The sequence below is a fragment of the Mustelus asterias genome, chromosome 6, assembly GCF_964213995.1.
Source record: "Mustelus asterias chromosome 6, sMusAst1.hap1.1, whole genome shotgun sequence".
NCBI classification, from domain to species: Eukaryota; Metazoa; Chordata; class Chondrichthyes; order Carcharhiniformes; family Triakidae; genus Mustelus; species Mustelus asterias.
The window spans coordinates 120,708,616-120,726,547 of NC_135806.1; the positions used below are offsets into that span (position 1 = coordinate 120,708,616).

At 48.4% G+C, this 17,932-nt stretch overlaps 1 protein-coding gene across 3 annotated transcripts in view; it reads right to left on the reverse strand.

The window, feature by feature from the left end:
* LOC144495139 (organic cation/carnitine transporter 2-like) overlaps window positions 1-17,932 on the reverse strand; it is a 152,278-nt gene that overhangs the window by 34,833 nt on the left and 99,513 nt on the right. For all 3 annotated transcript variants that reach the window (XM_078215095.1, XM_078215097.1, XM_078215096.1), the window contains 2 exons: window positions 11,230-11,444; window positions 6,486-6,668 (listed from right to left, as the gene is read on the reverse strand). In XM_078215095.1, coding sequence (XP_078071221.1) covers window positions 6,486-6,668; window positions 11,230-11,444 — 398 coding nt within the window. The remainder of the gene's footprint in view (window positions 1-6,485; window positions 6,669-11,229; window positions 11,445-17,932) is intronic.

Here is a 17,932-nt window from a genome sequence, read left to right on the forward strand (position 1 = left end):
TCCAGAGAGAGCGAGAGAGACCTCTTGCTTCTTTCTGGACGGGGCAGAAACTGCATGCTTTTCCCTGTAAGCTTAGCTCCTCCCATTAGTACATCACTCTGTCTCTTGCCAATCAATCTAATCAAACCCTACTCTGAAACCCCAGGGGAAAAAGCAAAAATAAACAAAAATGCATGAACTCAGATTAAAACAAACACCCCGTTAGCTAAGATCATTTATTAGTCTGCATTCTCAGCATGAGCTGCCTAGTACAGACAAATAGGCACCATGTAAACAGAGCTGAATTCTAAACATACCCCTTGCAAGAAATATGATAAAAAGACATTTCTTAAAAGCACTGCATTGTCACAATAGCTAAAGTCTCCGGCTGTTATTGCCCTCTTATCCCTACAGGCAGAATATTTTCTACATACATGTTGGGAACTACCTTCTTTATCTTGCTGCTATTCATCTCAATGTACTGGTTGTGACAATCTTAAGAGGTAAATGCTCAGGCTGCTCACAAAAGCATGGGCATTGCTACAGGCGTTTCCCAGTAATAAATGCTCAACTCTTTGGAGAAATCTAAATGATGGGACAAAATATTCTTAAAAACCTATTTAGAACTGTGATGAGTTCACCTTCAATAGACCATGCATAAGTATTTCTTTCTATGTCTGAACTCTTGTTTATCTAGCATCTTACCTCGCAAATTCATCATTGTGCCACATATTTCTTAAGTTGTGACTTGCCACTGTTTTGTGATCGCAAAATGTGAGGCAAAAGGGAGGGATTGTTGTCTGTGCAGGCTTGATGGGCTGAATGGCCTCCTTCTGTACTGTAGGGATTCTATGATTCTAAGTAGTTTCATACTAAATGGTGAAGCGTGACTCATGGGCCCAATTTTACCAACAATTTGCGCCCGTTTTCGGGCGCAAAATCGTGGTAAAGTCGGGTGTGAGGCCTTTATCGCGATCTGCACCCGCGTCCACGCAGATCGCTACTTTACCGAGACCCGTGAATGGCGTTTGCATGTATTTAAATTGAATTATTGAACTCTCGCCCAACTCTATCAGCATTTCCCCCTTTACCACCACGTTTGCCAATCCGGAACCGCGCTTTTAGGGACCTGCTAAATAAAAGTCTGAGTCGGGTGCTCCAGCCTCTGAAGAGTGCGTTCAGTGCTTCCAACGGCTCTCTGGCGCAGATCAGTGGTGGGGGGGAGGAGGGAGGCGGGTCAAATCATTCTCTGGTTGGAGGGGGGAGGAGGAGGAGGTGGGTCAGATGTATCTCTGGCGGGGGGGGGGGGAGGGCCAATTGTTGACTGGTGGTGGGGGGGGGAGGCGGGTCAGATGTTCCTCTGGAGGGGAGAGGGAGTGAGGCCAGACCATACTCTGGGGGGGGGAGGGGGGCAGTGAGGCAGGTTCGTTGTCGGGGGGTGGGGGGGGAGTGAGGCCAGATCGTCATCTGGGGGTGGGGGGGAGAGTGAGGCCAGATCGTCGTCTGGGGGTGGGGGGGAGAGTGAGGCCAGATCGTCGTCTGGGGGTGGGGGGGGGGAAGTGAGGCCAGATCGTCGTCTGGGGGGGGTGGGGGAGGGGAGTGAGCCAGATCGTTGTCTTGGAGGGAGACGGGTAAGATGTATCTCGGGGAGGGGGGGGGCAGATGGATCTCTGGTGGGGGGGCAGATGGATCTCTGGTGGGGGCAGGGGGGTCTGCTGCCACTCTGCGGGCGATCGGTGGGGGGGAGGGGGCAGGGGTGGCGATCGGTCTGGGTAGTGGGGGGGGGGGGGGAATAAGGAACACACACACACATCACTGTCCCCCTTATCCTTATCCACCACCCCCCGCTACCCTGACCGATCGCCAGCCCTGCCCCCCTCCCCCCCACCAATCGCCCGCAGAGTGGCAGAGGACCCCACTGTGCCCCCCACACCCCCACCAGAGATCCATCTGCTTCCCTCCCACCAGAGATCCATCTGCGCCCCCCCCCCCACCCCCCGAGATACACCCTCGCTCCCACTTTTCACTCTCGGGCCGCTTTCTCTGCTTTCTGCAGCCCACGAGCGATCTGACACGGGCGTGGCTTTTCCAATTTTTTTCGAACTGCGCATGCGCAGTTCAGAGCTCCGATCGTTCCAGCAGTGCTAAGCACCGCCCACAGCGCAAATCAGACTGAAGATGGCTGAGAGCGTATGGGGGCGCCTGAAAGCGGATTTCTAAGTCGGATCTGTACTACGCCCAAATTCGACACTTAGAATGAAAATGGTAAAATCGGGCCCATAATGTGCCATGGCAAATGTAACATAGGATATATGAGGATATGCTCCATAGAGACTACTGGAAGACAAACTGCATGGAGCTGCCTGAGACTTGAGGGCCTCCTCTTAAGGTTCGCCGATCTCCGGACCTCCCTTCCCTCACGTCCTATGCCCTGAAACCCCCAATCACCAGCCCCCCCCCCACGCCATACCCCCTACTCATGACCCCCCAGCTTTTCCTCCCCTCCCTGCCATGGGACCTCTTACACTTACCTGGGTCTCAGTTTCCCAGGACTTAGTCTCAGGCAGCTCCATGCAGTTCCTCTTCCAGCCACTGCAGCGCTGCTGCTGCAGATTCGACAACAGCAGTGCTACAGTGGCCAAGAGAGGTCCCGAGGTTACCAAGGCCTTAAGGGGAGGGCAACCCCAGACAAGAAATGGGATTCAGATGTAGGTGCCCCACCCATTTCCCTCGAGATCTTTTTTTTAATTTTCAGGTTTCCCCCACCGAGCATCAATATGCCCACTGGCCTCAAAATTGAGGCTGGGCGAGAAGTGGCCCTCAAGTGGCCAGTAACAGGCCTCTTAAGGGCCTCAGTTGGGGTTTCCTGTCCAAGGCCTTGCCCACCCTAGTGTAAAATCACTGCAAAGTTGGGGCGCGCACGAACCTGGTGCGAATCCCCCACCCTGCCAGGGTAGGAAGCATAAAATTCTGGTCTATAATTTAACATAAAACAATGCACATATAAAAACTGTACCAAACACAGCATGCCCTTTGTCTGTCTCTTCATTTTTCCTATGTTACATTTGCCATGTGACCTTGTGAATCATGCTTCAACATTTGGTAGATTGGCATGACTTCCTCCTGAGTGAGGGACAGAAATCCCACCTGTTATGTACCTTGGGGCATTTAAGGGAGTGGGTCATGTGTCCACGTATGTGGTGAGAGCTGGTTGGGAACTGCCCTGAGTGGCAGATAACGGGGGCAATTCTCCCAAAAAGTGTTGAATTCATGTAAAAATTGGAGTAAATCACACTGTATTTTTCAGCAGGGTTTTCAAAATGAATCTCCCACACTCTGTGCACTGCAGAGTGCCTCAGCGTGAATCACACTGAAATTCAGTGTGTGGGGCCTATCCCTGCTGGAGAGGCTGGCAGCATCGTGCTGAGTGGGCCACTGTACATGTGCCAATCTGTCAGCACCGAGTTCGCATGCGCAGTAGCCCCACACCGCCGGCCTCCCGATTGCTGGCCAACTCAATCCCTGGCCAGTCCAGCGACCCCACATCTCTGGCCCTCCCATCTCCCCCAGCCTGATCGTTGGTCCCCCAAACACCCAGGCCAGCCTTGACCCCTCTCCGTTCTCCAGCCCACCTCAATGTTCCCCCCCAACCCCCGCCCCACTGCATGCCCAATCTCCTGATAATCACCCCCCCCAGGCAACCCCAATCTCCCGAGCAGGCTGAACCGCCCCGCACCCCTCCCCCACCAACCCCAATAGCCAGGCCTGATTGCTAGTCTCCTTCCCTCTGTCACTCAGCCCAAATGCAGAGTGGCAGCGGGAACCCACACCCCCACCGATCGCCCCCATCAAGCCCTGCCCCCTTAGGTACTGCCCCCTTGGCACTGCCCGATGTCTGGTGGGAGGTGCCAAGGTGCCCTCTGGGCATTGGCACTTTGTCCCTTGGGCAGTGCCAGGAGGCCAAGGCTGGCACTGCCAAGGTGGCAATGCCTGATGGCACATCCTGGCGCTTGACCCTTTGGGGGCCTTGATTGACCCCCCTTCATTCCAGCAGTGTCGGGGGCGGGGGGAGCAGGGGAGATGCTAGTGGGTCCAGAGATTTCAGTTCTGGGCCCACTAACGACATTTAAAACAGATTCAAATGCGCATTATAATAATTTATACAGCTCTGTGCCGATTTCTGGCTGCCGGAGACACGCAGAGGCCGTGCCCAGTGCGGGGCCCGTGAAATGGCCTCCACTTGAGTGTCCTGGCCCACTGCGCTGTGCTGGGAGAATCACCCCCCAGCATTTGGAGTGTGGAACGAGTAGACTGAATAAAGATCTGTGTTCCCCGATACCTGACTGTGGAGTAGTTCTTGAGGAGACACCTTTGTATTAAGAGATTTAATACCATCTACTGCCAATCAATGTGCATTTACAAAGAACAAAGAACAAAGAACAGTACAGCTCAGGAACAGGCTCTCGGCCCTCCAAGCCTGCACTGATCACATTTCCCTATCTAGACCAACCGCTTATATCCCTCTATTCTCCGTTTGTTCACATGTCTATCAAGATAAGTCTTAAATGTGGCTAATGTAACTGCCTCAACCACCTCACTTGGCAGTGCATTCCAGGCCCCCACCACCCTCTGTGTTAAAAACTTCCCCGCACATCTCCACTGAACCTTTCCCTCCCTTACCTTGAACTTGTACCCCCTTGTAATTGTAATTTCTGCCCTGGGAAAAAGGCTTCCAAACATTCACCCTATCCATACCTCTCATAATATTATAAGACCATAAGACATAGGAGCGGAAGTAAGGCCATTCGGCCCATCGAGTCCACTCCACCATTCAATCATGGTTGATTTCAACTCCATTTACCCGCTCTCTCCTCATAGCCCTTAATTCCTCAAGAAATCAAGAATTTATCAATTTCTGTCTTGAAGACGCTCAACGTCTCGGCCTCCACAGCCCTCTGTGGCAATGAGTTCCACAGACCTACCACTCTCTGGCTGAAGAAATTTCTCCTCATCTCTGTTCTAAAGTGACTCCCTTTTATTCTAAGGCTGTGCCCCCGCGTCCTAGTCTCCCCTGCTAATGGAAACAACTTCCCTACGTCCATCCTATCTAAGCCGTTCATTATCTTGTAAGTTTCTATTAGATCTCCCCTCAACCTCCTAAACTCCAATGAATACAATCCCACGATCCTCAGACGTTCATCGTATGTCAGGCCTACCATTCCCGGGATCATCCGTGTGAATCTCCGCTGGACTCGCTCCAGTGCCAGTATGTCCTTCCTGAAATGTGGGGCCCAAAATTGCTCACAGTACTCCAAATGGGGCCTAACCAGTGCTTTATAAAGCCTCAGAAGTACATCCCTGCTTTTGTATTCCAAGCCTCTTGAGATAAATGACATTACATTTGCTTTCTTAATTACGGACTCAACCTGCAAGTTTACCTTTAGAGAATCCTGGACTAGGACTCCCAAGTCCCTTTGCACTTTAGCATTATGAATTCTGTCACCGTTTAGAAAATAGTCCATGCCTCTATTCTTTTTTCCAAAGTGCAAGACCTCGCACTTGCCCACGTTGAATTTTATAAACTTCTGTCAGGTCGCCCCTCAGCCTCCGCCTTTCCAGGGAGAACAATCCCAGTTTATTCAATCTCTCCTCATAGCTAATACCCTCCATTCCAGGCAACATCCTGGTAAACCTCTTCTGTACTCCCTCCAAAGCCTCCACGTCCTTCTGATAGTGTGGTGACCAGAATTGGACACAATATTCCAAATGTGGCCTAACCAATGTTTTATACAACTGTAACATAATTTGACAACCTTTGTACTCAATGCCCCATCTGATGAAGGCAAGCAAGCCATATGCTTTCTTCACCACCTTTTTCACCTGTGGTGCCACTTCTAAGGATCTGTGGACCAGTACTCCCAGGCCTCACTGTCTATCTATGCTCCTGATGGTTCTGCCATTTATTTTATAGCTCCCACTTGAATTGGATCTACCAAAATGCATCACCTCACATTTGTCCGGATTAAATTCCATCTGCCATTTCTCTGCCCAATTTTCCAGCCTATCTATATCCTGCTGTATTCTCTGACAATCTTCATCACTATCCACAACTCCGCCAATCTTAGTATCATTTGCAAACTTGCTAATCAGACCAACTACATTTTCTTCCAAGTCGGTCATTTGAGCGTAAATTGGCTGTGGGGCAGTTGGAGTTAGCCGGAATGTATTCCCTGCTGACTACATGGATGGTGGGGCCTGAGCACCCCCATCTGATCAAAGTGAACCAAAAGCTGAGAATTTCCTCAGAGCTGCAGCCACTCAGCCACACCGCTGGTAAAAATGATCAAAGCGATGGAGCAGGAGCAGTTCCATGGGGAATTCCCAGTTAAATAATTCAAATCCTATTATCAGTGTCTTCCTGTTGAGCTACCACACCTTGAAACTCAGGGAAAGATTTATCTTAAGAGAAAAAAACACAGCAGATAATCTTTCAACTCCTCACTTACCAAGATAAACAAAATACGGGGAGATGATGCTGCCAATTCTGGATGCCATGGAACAAATTCCGATCCCCATGTTCCTCACCACAGTCGGATAGAGCTCAGCTGAGAAAACGTAGACTATGGCGAAGGATATTGTAATCCCTGCTTTTCCGACCATCATCAACACTGTTGTTAGAATATGAAGAGCTGCGGAAAGCAAATAAGGTAGCATTTAGTACATGCAGGAAGGTTTTTCAGAATGTTGCAAGTACGTCTCCACATTTCCCTTTATCATTTCCAAGCAGAATATTTACTTATTGCATAATTCCCCAATCCCACAGTGTCTTTTTTCTTGAAATAAGACGTCAATTTGTGTGACTGCCACCACTACATTTATATAAAAGAGTCATTCATCCAGACTCGAAACATTGGCTCTATTCTCTCTCCACAGGTGCTGTCAGATCTGCTGAGACTTTCCAGCATTTTCTGTTTTTGTACCGTCACATTTAGGGCAGAATTTTTCGGCTGCGCTGGTCTAAAAGCCGGAAATTCCTGCCCCACCGTCAATGGCATTTCACATTCTCTGCAACCCGCCCGCTAAAATTCCAGTGGCGGTGGGATGGGAGAATTCCGGCTTTACATTAAGAAGTCTCACAACACAGGTTAAAGTCCAACAGGTTTATTTGGAATCACGAGCTTTCAGAGCGCTGCTCCTTCACCAGGTGAGTGGAGGGGCAGTGCTCCAAAAGCTCGTAATTCCAAATAAGCCTGTTGGACTTTAACCTGATGTTGTGAGACTTCTTACTGAGACCACCCCAGTCCAACGCCGGCATCTCCACATCATGGCTACATTTACACTGAGGAGCAAAAATGATATCCCTTCCTCCTTTACCCAGTCAGTAGTGCTGCTGTCTCACAGTTCCAGGGAACCATGGGGTTCCAGGGGTTTCAGGAGGGTCTCATGATCACTTTAGGATGGAGCTGAGGCCAAGGGGAAGTCTAAACATTGCTAATCGTGTGGTCTGGAGGTGTATTCCTGCTCCTCCTGCTCCCTCAAAGAAAGTAAAGGAGAATAAAATTTAAAAGGACTCTCTGAGTACCTTTTGCCATTCTCTTCTACCTGATAGATGTATCTGGGAGGATAATCACAAAACTCCTCTACTTAGGCTACAGATAAAATAGCAGCAGGCCCGACAGCCTGAGCTGCATATTTATAGAGGATCCTGCAGGCTTCCAGCAAGAGTTCCTCCTACTAACTCAGAATTGTGTGCTAAAATCAAACACTGTCAGGATTGGCCAAGCTAAATTGTTCCTTGGTGTCCTACGATATGTAGGCTAGGTGGATTCGTGGGATAAATATGTAGGGTAACGAGGATGGGGCCTGGGTAAGGTGCTCTGTTGGAAAGTTGGTACAGACTCGATGGGCCGAATGGCCTGCTTCTACACTGTAGGGATTCTATGATTCTACGAAAGGTAGATCAGCAGGTAAATCCTCCTGCCAATTTTAATCTCACATTGACCTAATTTCCGCTAGGCAGTTGGGTTCAAATTTGTCTCTCATAGTTGGAGGAGGCGATGGCCTAGTGGTATTATCGCAAGACTATTTATCCAGAAACTCAGCTAATGCTCTGGGGACCCAGTTTTGAATCCCGCCACAGCAGATGGTGGAATCTGAATTCAAAAAATATATCTGGAATTAAGAATCTACTGATGACCATGAAACCATTGTCGATTGTCAGAAAATCCCATCTGGTTCACTAATGCCCTTTAGGGAAGGAAATCTGCCATCCTTACCTGGTCTGGCCTACATGTGACTCCAGAGCCACAGCAATGAGGTTGACTCCCAACTGCTCTCTAAGGGCAACTAGGGACGGGCAATAAATTCTGGCCAGCCAGTGACACAGATGTCCCACAAATGAATTTTTAAAAAATCCCATATAATGTAACAAAATAAAGGTATGGTCATTGTAAGTGATGTGGTAGCAATTCCTGCCGCATTCAAGGAGGGTGCATCATTCTCCAGGCATCCCCAGGATACTTCAGGCCCTTAAGAATCCATAAATAATCCCAGCATAAACCCAATGTCTGTTTCTTTCAGATGTACCTCTGACTGAGTACCCAGAGCACCAACATAGACAGAACTGAAGTGGGAGGTCAGGATTCCCTATACTGCCCACCTCTACTTAACCTGGGGCTGCACCTACTCCGGACACAGACCCAGCTTTAGCAGAGCAGCGAACACAGGTCAGCATTGTGAGGATAGAGACCTGGTCCTTCACCAAGCATTTTGTTTCATGTTGCTGTGCCAGGGAACTGAGTGTCCCCAGGCACAATGAGAATGAAATTCTCTGCTATCTTGAGCCATTAAAGTGATAAAGAATCCTTCTCATGGTAAGCTACCAATAGAAAGAAACTAAATCCTGAGCATGATCTTTATTAGTTAGCTATGATTCTATGGGGAGCATGGGCATAAAGTGAATAAAAGGCAACGTCTAGCACGAAATATCCAATATCTTGGACGTTTTCTTAGATAGATCAATAAGCTCTGGAAATATGCAAAAGACAAGTGAATGCTGCAATAGAACATAGAACATAGAACATAGAACATTACAGCGCAGAACAGGCCCTTCGGCCCACGATGTTGCACCGACCAGTTAAAAAAAAAAACTGTGACCCTCCAACCTAAACCAATTTCTTTTCGTCCATGAACCTATCTACGGATCTCTTAAACGCCCCCAAACTAGGCGCATTTACTACTGATGCTGGCAGGGCATTCCAATCCCTCACCACCCTCTGGGTAAAGAACCTACCCCTGACATCGGTTCTATAACTACCCCCCCTCAATTTAAAGCCATGCCCCCTCGTGCTGGATTTCTCCATCAGAGGAAAAAGGCTATCACTATCCACCCTATCTAAACCTCTAATCATCTTATATGTTTCAATAAGATCCCCTCTTAGCCGCCGCCTTTCCAGCGAAAACAATCCCAAATCCCTCAGCCTCTCCTCATAGGATCTCCCCTCCATACCAGGCAACATCCTGGTAAACCTCCTCTGCACCCTCTCCAAAGCCTCCACATCCTTCCTGTAATGTGGGGACCAGAACTGCACACAGTACTCCAAGTGCGGCCGCACCAGAGTTGTGTACAGTTGCAACATAACGCTACGACTCCTAAATTCAATCCCCCTACCAATAAACGCCAAGACACCATATGCCTTCTTAACAACCTTATCTACTTGATTCCCAACTTTCAGGGATCTATGCACACATACACCTAGATCCCTCTGCTCCTCCACACTATTCAAAGTCCTCCCGTTAGCCCTATACTCAACACATCTGTTATTCCTACCAAAGTGAATTACCTCACACTTCTCCGCATTAAACTCCATCCGCCACCTCTCGGCCCAACTTTGCAACCTGTCTAAGTCTTCCTGCAAACTACGACACCCTTCCTCACTGTCTACCACACCACCGACTTTGGTGTCATCAGCAAATTTGCTAATCCACCCAACTATACCCTCATCCAGATCATTAATAAATATTACAAACAGCAGTGGCCCCAAAACAGATCCCTGAGGTACACCACTTGTAACCGCACTCCATGATGAATATTTACTATCAACCACCACCCTCTGTTTCCTATCCGCTAGCCAATTCCTGATCCAATTTCCTAGATCACCCCCAATCCCATACATCTGCATTTTCTGCAGAAGCCTACCATGGTGAACCTTATCAAACGCCTTACTAAAATCCATATATACCACGTCCACTGCCTTGCCCCCATCCACCTCCTTGGTCACTTTCTCAAAAAACTCAATAAGGTTAGTAAGGCACGACCTACCTGCCACAAAACCATGCTGACTATCACCTATCAATTCATTACTCTCCAAATAACTATAAATCCTATCCCTTATAATTTTTTCCAACATCTTGCCGACAACAGAAGTGAGACTCACCGGTCTATAATTCCCGGGGAAGTCTCTGTTCCCCTTCTTAAACAATGGGACAACATTCGCTAACCTCCAATCTTCTGGTACTATACCAGAGGCCAACGACGACCTGAAGATCAGAGCCAGAGGCTCTGCAATCACTTCTCTTGCCTCCCAGAGAATCCTTGGATAAATCCCATCCGGACCAGGGGATTTATCTATTTTCAGACCCTCCAGAATATCCTGCACATCCTCCTTATCAACTGTAATACTGTCTATTCTACTCCCTTGCAACCCAGTGTCCTCCTCAGCTATATTCATGTCCCCTTGCGTGAACACCGAAGAGAAATATTGGTTCAATGCTTCACCAATCTCCTCCGGTTCCACACATAACTTCCCTCTGCCATCTATAACTGGCCCTAAACTTGCCCTAACCAACCTTCTGTTCTTGACATACCTATAGAACGCCTTAGGATTCACTTTAACCCTATCCGCCAAAGTCTTCTCATGTCCCCTTTTAGCCCTTCTAAGCTCGCTCTTCAACTCCCTCTTAGCCAATCTAAAGCTTTCTAGTGCACTACCCGAGTGCTCAATGGGTAACTATTCCTTGTGATGCTCAGGAACAAGATCAGCACAGACTGGGGACGGAACCTGGGATTTTTCTGGACTGGTGCAGTTACCATCATGCCATTCAGAGAGCTCCTATTGCAATGGGAATCTTATTCTTCACTTGAAACAACATTGCTTAAAAAGTGAATAAAAACGTCACTCGGTAAACCTGAAGCCCATGACCATCGGTATTTCAAAAATATGAAGTGGGAGAGTTTTCAAAAGCTCTTACATGAAGGAATAAATTGAATCAAGAGCAGAATAACACCACCAAGAATCAACATGGAAGCTGTTGCAAGTCGTCGAGGGGCGTGATTCACCATCCACCATGCCATCGTATATGCCACTATTTCACTGATCGCAGAAATGAAGCAGTTGAGGTAAGGGTCGCCATGCATGTTGGGAGTGCCCAAGGTTAAAACGAAATACCCAATGGAGGTAGTCATCCTGAAATGAAACAGAGAATAAAGGACAGATTTTCCAAACCTTGTGTAAAATGTTGTTTAGATGCGGTCAGCAGGCTAATGGTATTCAGGTCACCGCTCACACCTATGTGATATCTTTTATGTTTATGGAAAAGCATCACAGTACTTCACCGCAAAGAGGATTAGACACTTCAGCAGGACTGGCAGGAGGTCTGACCAAATATAGAATCAAAGAAGCTAATTTTCAAACGATTTTGCAAGTTGGGTGCAGAAGTAAGAAGATGGGGAGGCAAAGGGAGAATCTGAAAATGCACGCTGGCTGAAAGCTTTGCCATGGTTGGTAGAGGAGGACACAATGGGTATAACATAGGGCAGAATTTTCCCGTCCCACCTGCCACGGGAATTGTAGTGGGTGGGACAGAAAATTCAGCGGACCATGCAAAGGTCCGCTGACCTTGAGCAGGAATTTCCGGCCTCGAGGCGACGCGGCTGGAAAATCCCGCCCATAGACTTGATTAATAGGATGGATCAGAATAGCAGGGAAGAGACATTATACGTCTCTCCTGAATTTTATTTCATTGGAATGACAAAGCTCGGGAATCATGCAAAAGACAAGTAAATGTTGTCATGGGTAACAGAACTGGCTCATAGCGAATTGACAGCTGGATTTTCACCACGCGCAATTTTCTTGCCACTAAAGTTCGCAATATGTCAAAATGATAGGTGCATCGGTTAGGTGCATTGGCCATGCTAAATTCTCCCTCAGATAATAGATGGAGGGTAACTCAATGCAGCTTTAACAATAAAAGACTTTATTGTCAACAGAAAAAATATATGCTGTGCCTCTTTGTAATCAGGTTCCTCTATACGGCAAAAGAATGTGGGAGTCTGCCTGTGGGACAAACTGTAGGGAGGTTCCAGACTTGTCCAGACTTATGCACATCAACAGCCATCCTGTCACGATGGCGGGAAGTTTGAATATTGTGGGTACGGCCATGTTTGAGACTTGTCGGATAAATCTCCATGCCTGGGTAACGTTCACAAACTTGCCTGGTCCTTTTTCTTTGATTGGAGGCTAGGTGGGCATTAACCATGTGGCAGCTCCTAATTTTCTCCAAACGCTGCTGGCTGGTCTTCTGGAGCTCCCAGTGGAAACACGCGGGCAGTTACTAGCACCGTAGAGTCATAGAGGTTTACAGCATGGAAACAGGCCCTTCGGCCCAACTTGTCCATGCCGCCCTTTCTTTTAACAACAAATTGCACCTTCACTGCTGCAAATTTCCAAGACATCTCCAGTTGCCTATTGGAGAAAGTGGTGTACTGGAAAACTTTCCCAATACAGCTTGCATACTACAGACTGGGAGATGGTGGGAGATGTCCTCTGAAGAGACTGGAAGGAGCTGTTGGCAAAGAAGTTCAGAGCTGTGGGAGAAAGTGCAGCCTTTTGATGTGGTGTACCTTGGATAAATCCGAAGTAACAAATCGTCAGTAAGTTAAGTGAAGTCCAGTACCTGAGGAACTCAGCTGTGTCAGAATTCATAACAGATATAGAATCATAGAATTACTACAGTGCAGAAGAAGGCTATTTGGCCCATCAAGCCTGCACCGACAACAACCCATCCAGGTCCTATTCCCGTAATCCCGTGTATTTACTCTGCTAACCTACACATCTTGGGACACTAAGGGGCAATTTAGCAAGGCCAATCAACCTAACCCGCACATCTTTGGACTGTGGGAGGAAACCCACGCAGCACAGGTAGAATGTGCAGACTCCACACAGAAAGTCACCTGAGTCCGGAATTGAACCTGAGTTCGTGGCGCTGTGAGGCAGCAGTGCTAACCACTGTGTCACTGTGCCGCTCCAAGACTGAATCAGTTATTCACTGATTCCTAACTGTTTGTGAGAAACGAATCTTTGTGGTCCATTGCACGATGGTTCAGACAATGCCCTTGCTGTGTTTGTGATTGAGTTTGGAGCCAGAAGTTGTTCAGTTATACTTGCCATTATAAATAAATTTAACCAAATAAAGAAACACTCAGCTCGTGTGATGAGTGCGGCTGTCTTTGAGTAGTGCCCTTCGCCATCTGTCTTTGGATGGGCCTCTGCGCCGTCGTGTGTCGCGAAGGCCGCCTTGGAGAACGCTTACCCGAATATCAGAGGCCGAATGCCCGTGACCGGCCCGTGACATTCGGCCTCTGATATTCGGGTAAGTGTTCTCCAAGGCGGCCTTCGCGACACACGACGGCGCAGAGTCACTGAGCAGAAACTGATAGCCAAGTTCCGCACACACGAGGACGGCCTCAACCGGGATATTGGGTTCATGGCACACTATTTGTAACCCCCACAGAGTTTCACTGGCTGTCTTGTCTGGAGACAATACGCATCTTTTTAGCCTGTCTTGATGCTCTCTCCACTCACATTGTTTTGTTTCTTAAAGACTTGATTAGTTGTAAGTATTCGCATTCCAACCATTATTCATGTAAATTGAGGTTGTGTTTTTATATGCTCTGTTTGTGAACAGAATTCCCACTCACCTGAAGAAGGAGCTTGGAGCTCCAAAAGCTTGTGTGGCTTTTGCTACCAAATAAACCTGTTGGACTTTAACCTGGTGTTGTTAAACTTCTGACTGTGTTTACCCCAGTCCAACGCCGGCATCTCCACATCATGACTACCATAGGCAGGTTAGGTGACAGGAGTTCATTTTCAGTTTCAGTTTTGGGAGTTGGAGGTTGGAAACATCAAGAAAGAGAAGTCTCTCCCTCCCTGTTTTTTGGAAATTCTGTTGCTTCTCTGAAGGGTGAAAATCTGCTGTTGTTGGGGGCTGGACCAGAGTCTCCATGGGGATTTGGGAAGCTGTCTTATCTTCAAATTGTCCTGAGTGAGAATTTTCAATTCTCCAACCAAAGGACTCAATTTCCAGTATCACGTGAGTATTAGTCTGTGCCGCGTTAAACCCATGAAAAGGGTCTTTTGTCAATGAGATTGGTTTGATTGGAACATTGTAGATATCTTTGTTAAAGGTTATACATTATCCATGATTGTTTGTTTCTTTTTTGTAATTGACAAAAATTCTTACTAATTTTCTTACTATACATGTTAACTATATCCTTAAATAAAGTTTGCTTGATAAAAGCTCCCTAGTGGGTTACTTAACTCATTCTCGAAGTGGAACCTATCATGCTTATCCTAGCCAAATTCAAGATGCAAAACTTATGATTCAGACGGGCTTCATAAAATACTGGAGTTTGTGACCTGAACCATAACAGCACAAGGTTAGCGTGCCTGCTCCTGTTTAGTTAGGTGACCCCAGAACGTGGGTACAGGTCAGGGTACAGTGAAGGCAACAAGCAGATACTTGCAATGCGTGTCTCTTCAACGCTATTTTGTTATATATCCTCAGTTTTAAAATTTAACTGCATTATGCATAAGAAACATTCATATCATATATTAAGCTGATTTTTCTCTTCACCCTACCTGTAGCTGCAACACTGTATCCTGCACCCTATCCTTTTCCTTTTCCCCTAAGTACTGAATGAATCGAATATTTTTGCCTGTACAGCGCACAAGAAGTAATACTTTTCTCTGTTTCCCAGTACATGTAACAATAATAAATCAAATAAAAAATCAAATCATGGAGGGTGGGATTTTCCAGCCGCGCTCACCCTAAAACTGGAAAATCCCTCCCGGTGTCAATGGGCCTTTGGATGGTCCATCACCCTTCCCCCCCACACCCCCTCCCCCCCATTCCCACACACTGGGCCTGATTTTACCATTGCGTCATGCCCGTTTTCGGGCATGAGGCCATTAATGCGATCCACGCCCGCGTCCGCGCAGATGGTCACTTTACCGAGGCTTGGGAATGGCCGCAATCCGATTTGCACCTGAAACGGGCGCAACGACAATTTAAATGTATTTGCATGCATTTCAATTGAATTAATGGACTGCCCGCCCAACTTTATCAGCATTTCCCCTTTTACCACCGCATTTGCCAATCCGGAATCGGGCCGAAATGGACATGCTGAATAAAAGTCTGTTTCAGGCGCTCCAGCTGCTGAAGAGGTAAGTTCAGAGCTTCCAATGGCTCTCTGACTCTGATCAGTGGTGAAGGGTTGGGGGAGGGGGAGGGGGGGGGGGATGGTGGGGGTGGGGGGGGAGGTGGGCCAGATCATTCTCTGGTGAGGGGGTGGGGAGGGAGGAGGAGGCGGGTTGGATGTACCTCTGGGGAGTGGAGGAGGAGGGGAGGGAGGCTACATCATTCTCTGGCGGGGGGTGTAGTGAGGCCAGATTGTTCTCTGGTTTCGGGGGGGGGGGGGGGGGGAAGGCAGGTAAGATGTGTTTCTGGTGGGGGTGGGGGAGGCCCGATCGCTCACTGGTGGGGGGCGGGGAGGGGGGGGGGGGCGGGGAGGCCAGATGGATCTCTGATTGGAGGGACGGGGGGTGGGCAGAGGGGTCCGTTGCCACTCTGCAAGCAATCGGTGGAGGGGAAGGGGGCAGGGGGTCGCGATCGGTCTGGTTAGGGGGCAAGATGGATAAGAGGGACATTGACGTCTGTGGGGACCATCGGTCCCGGGCCGCTTTCTCCGCTTTCAGTGGCCCGGGAGCAATCTGACACGGGCGTGCAATTTCAAATTTTTTTCTAACTGCGCCTGCGCAGTTCGGAGCTCCAATCGTTCCAGGCGCGATAAGCCCTGTCCACAACACGATTCAGACCCGCAATGTTTTTTTCAAGCTAAGTGCGTATGGGGACGCCTGAAAGCAGATTTTCAAGTCAGATCTGAATTGTGCCCAGATTCAGCATTTAGAATGAAAATAGTAAAATCGGGCCCACTATGATTCCCGTGGTGGGCGGGATAGAAACATTCCTCCCAGTTTTCATAGCATAAAGGCAAATTTATAAATATCCCACAGTGCCATTTAATTAAAAAATGGAGTTTTACTTACGACACCCAACCCACCCCAAGCTAACCTAACCTCTGACTACCCCCCCACCCCTGACTATACCCTGATACCACCTGGCTACATCCCACCTCTCAACCCCTTTTCACCCCTCAACAACCCTACCCACCCAACTGCACTGCATCCCCAACAGCCCTTCCCCCCTACAGTGCAGAAGGAGGTCATTCGGCCCATCTAGCCTGCACCGACCCCAATCCCACCCAGGCCGTATCCCCGCAACGCCACATATTTACCCTGCTAATCCCCCTGATGCTAGGGTCAATTTAGCATGGCCAATCCACCTAACCCGCACATCTTTGGACTGGGAGGAAACCGGAGCACCCGGGGGAAACCCACGCAGACACAGGGAGAACGTGAAAACTCCACACAGACAGTGATCCGAGGCCGGAATTGAACCCAGGTCCCTGGTGCTATGAGGAAGCAGTGCTAACTACTACACTACACAACATTGCCAAGAAATCATCTGCAAGCTTTATAATGCTTGGCATTAGGGCAGCAATGGGGCGGCACGGTAGCACAGTGGTTAGCACTGCTGCTTCACAGCTCCAGGGACCTGGGTTCGATTCCCGGCTTGGGTCACTGTCTGTGTGGAGTTTGCACATTCTCCCTGTGTCTGCATGGGTTTCCTCCGGGTGCTCCGGTTTCCTCCCACAGTCCAAAGATGTGCGGGTTAGGTTGATTGGCCATGCTAAAATTGCCCCTTAGTGTCCTGAGATGCGCATGTTAGAGGGATTAGTGGGTAAAATATGTAGGGATATGGGGGTAGGGCCTGGGTGGGATTGTGGTCGGTGCAGACTCGATGGGCCGAATGGCCTCTTTCTGTACTGCAAGGTTTCTATGATTTCTATGATTTTTATGCTGCTTCCTCAATCCAAATCCACGTTCTTTATAAAAATTGTGAGGGGTAATGGACCCAAAATGAGCCTTGGGGAACATTACTGCAAACAGCCTCCCAGCCTGACAAATATCCATCCAACACCATCATTCGTTTCCTGTCACTGATCCAATCACAAGTTTCGTCTTCATTCCATGGGCTGCCATCTTATTAATAAAGCTCCCGTGTGGCACTTTCATGAATGTCTTCCAAACTTTCATATAAAAAATGAGCAGAATGAGCAAAATGTGCTCCGGTTTCCTCCCACAGTCCAAAGACATGCGAGTTAGGTTGATTGGCCATGGTAAATTGCCCCTTAGTGTCAGGGGAATTAAATTAGCAAGGTAAATACATGGGGTTGCGAGGATAGGTCCTGGGTGGGATTGTTGTCCGTGTCGGCTCAATGGGCTGAATGACCTTGTTCTGCACTATAGGGATTCTATGAGAATTCTCCGACCTTGCCCGCGGCTGGGATTCTCCAGTTCCACGGCTGTGAATGGAGATTTGGCTAAGCGCCAAATTCTCTGTTCTCTCTGTCAGCGATGGAGGGGCATGTGACATTGGAGAATTCCGGCCAGCACTGCACTGCACTGCACTGCATTGATCAACCTTTCCTATCTGTTAAAGAATTCAATCGTGTTAGTCGGACATGATTTGCCTCGAGGGGCTGATAGATCTG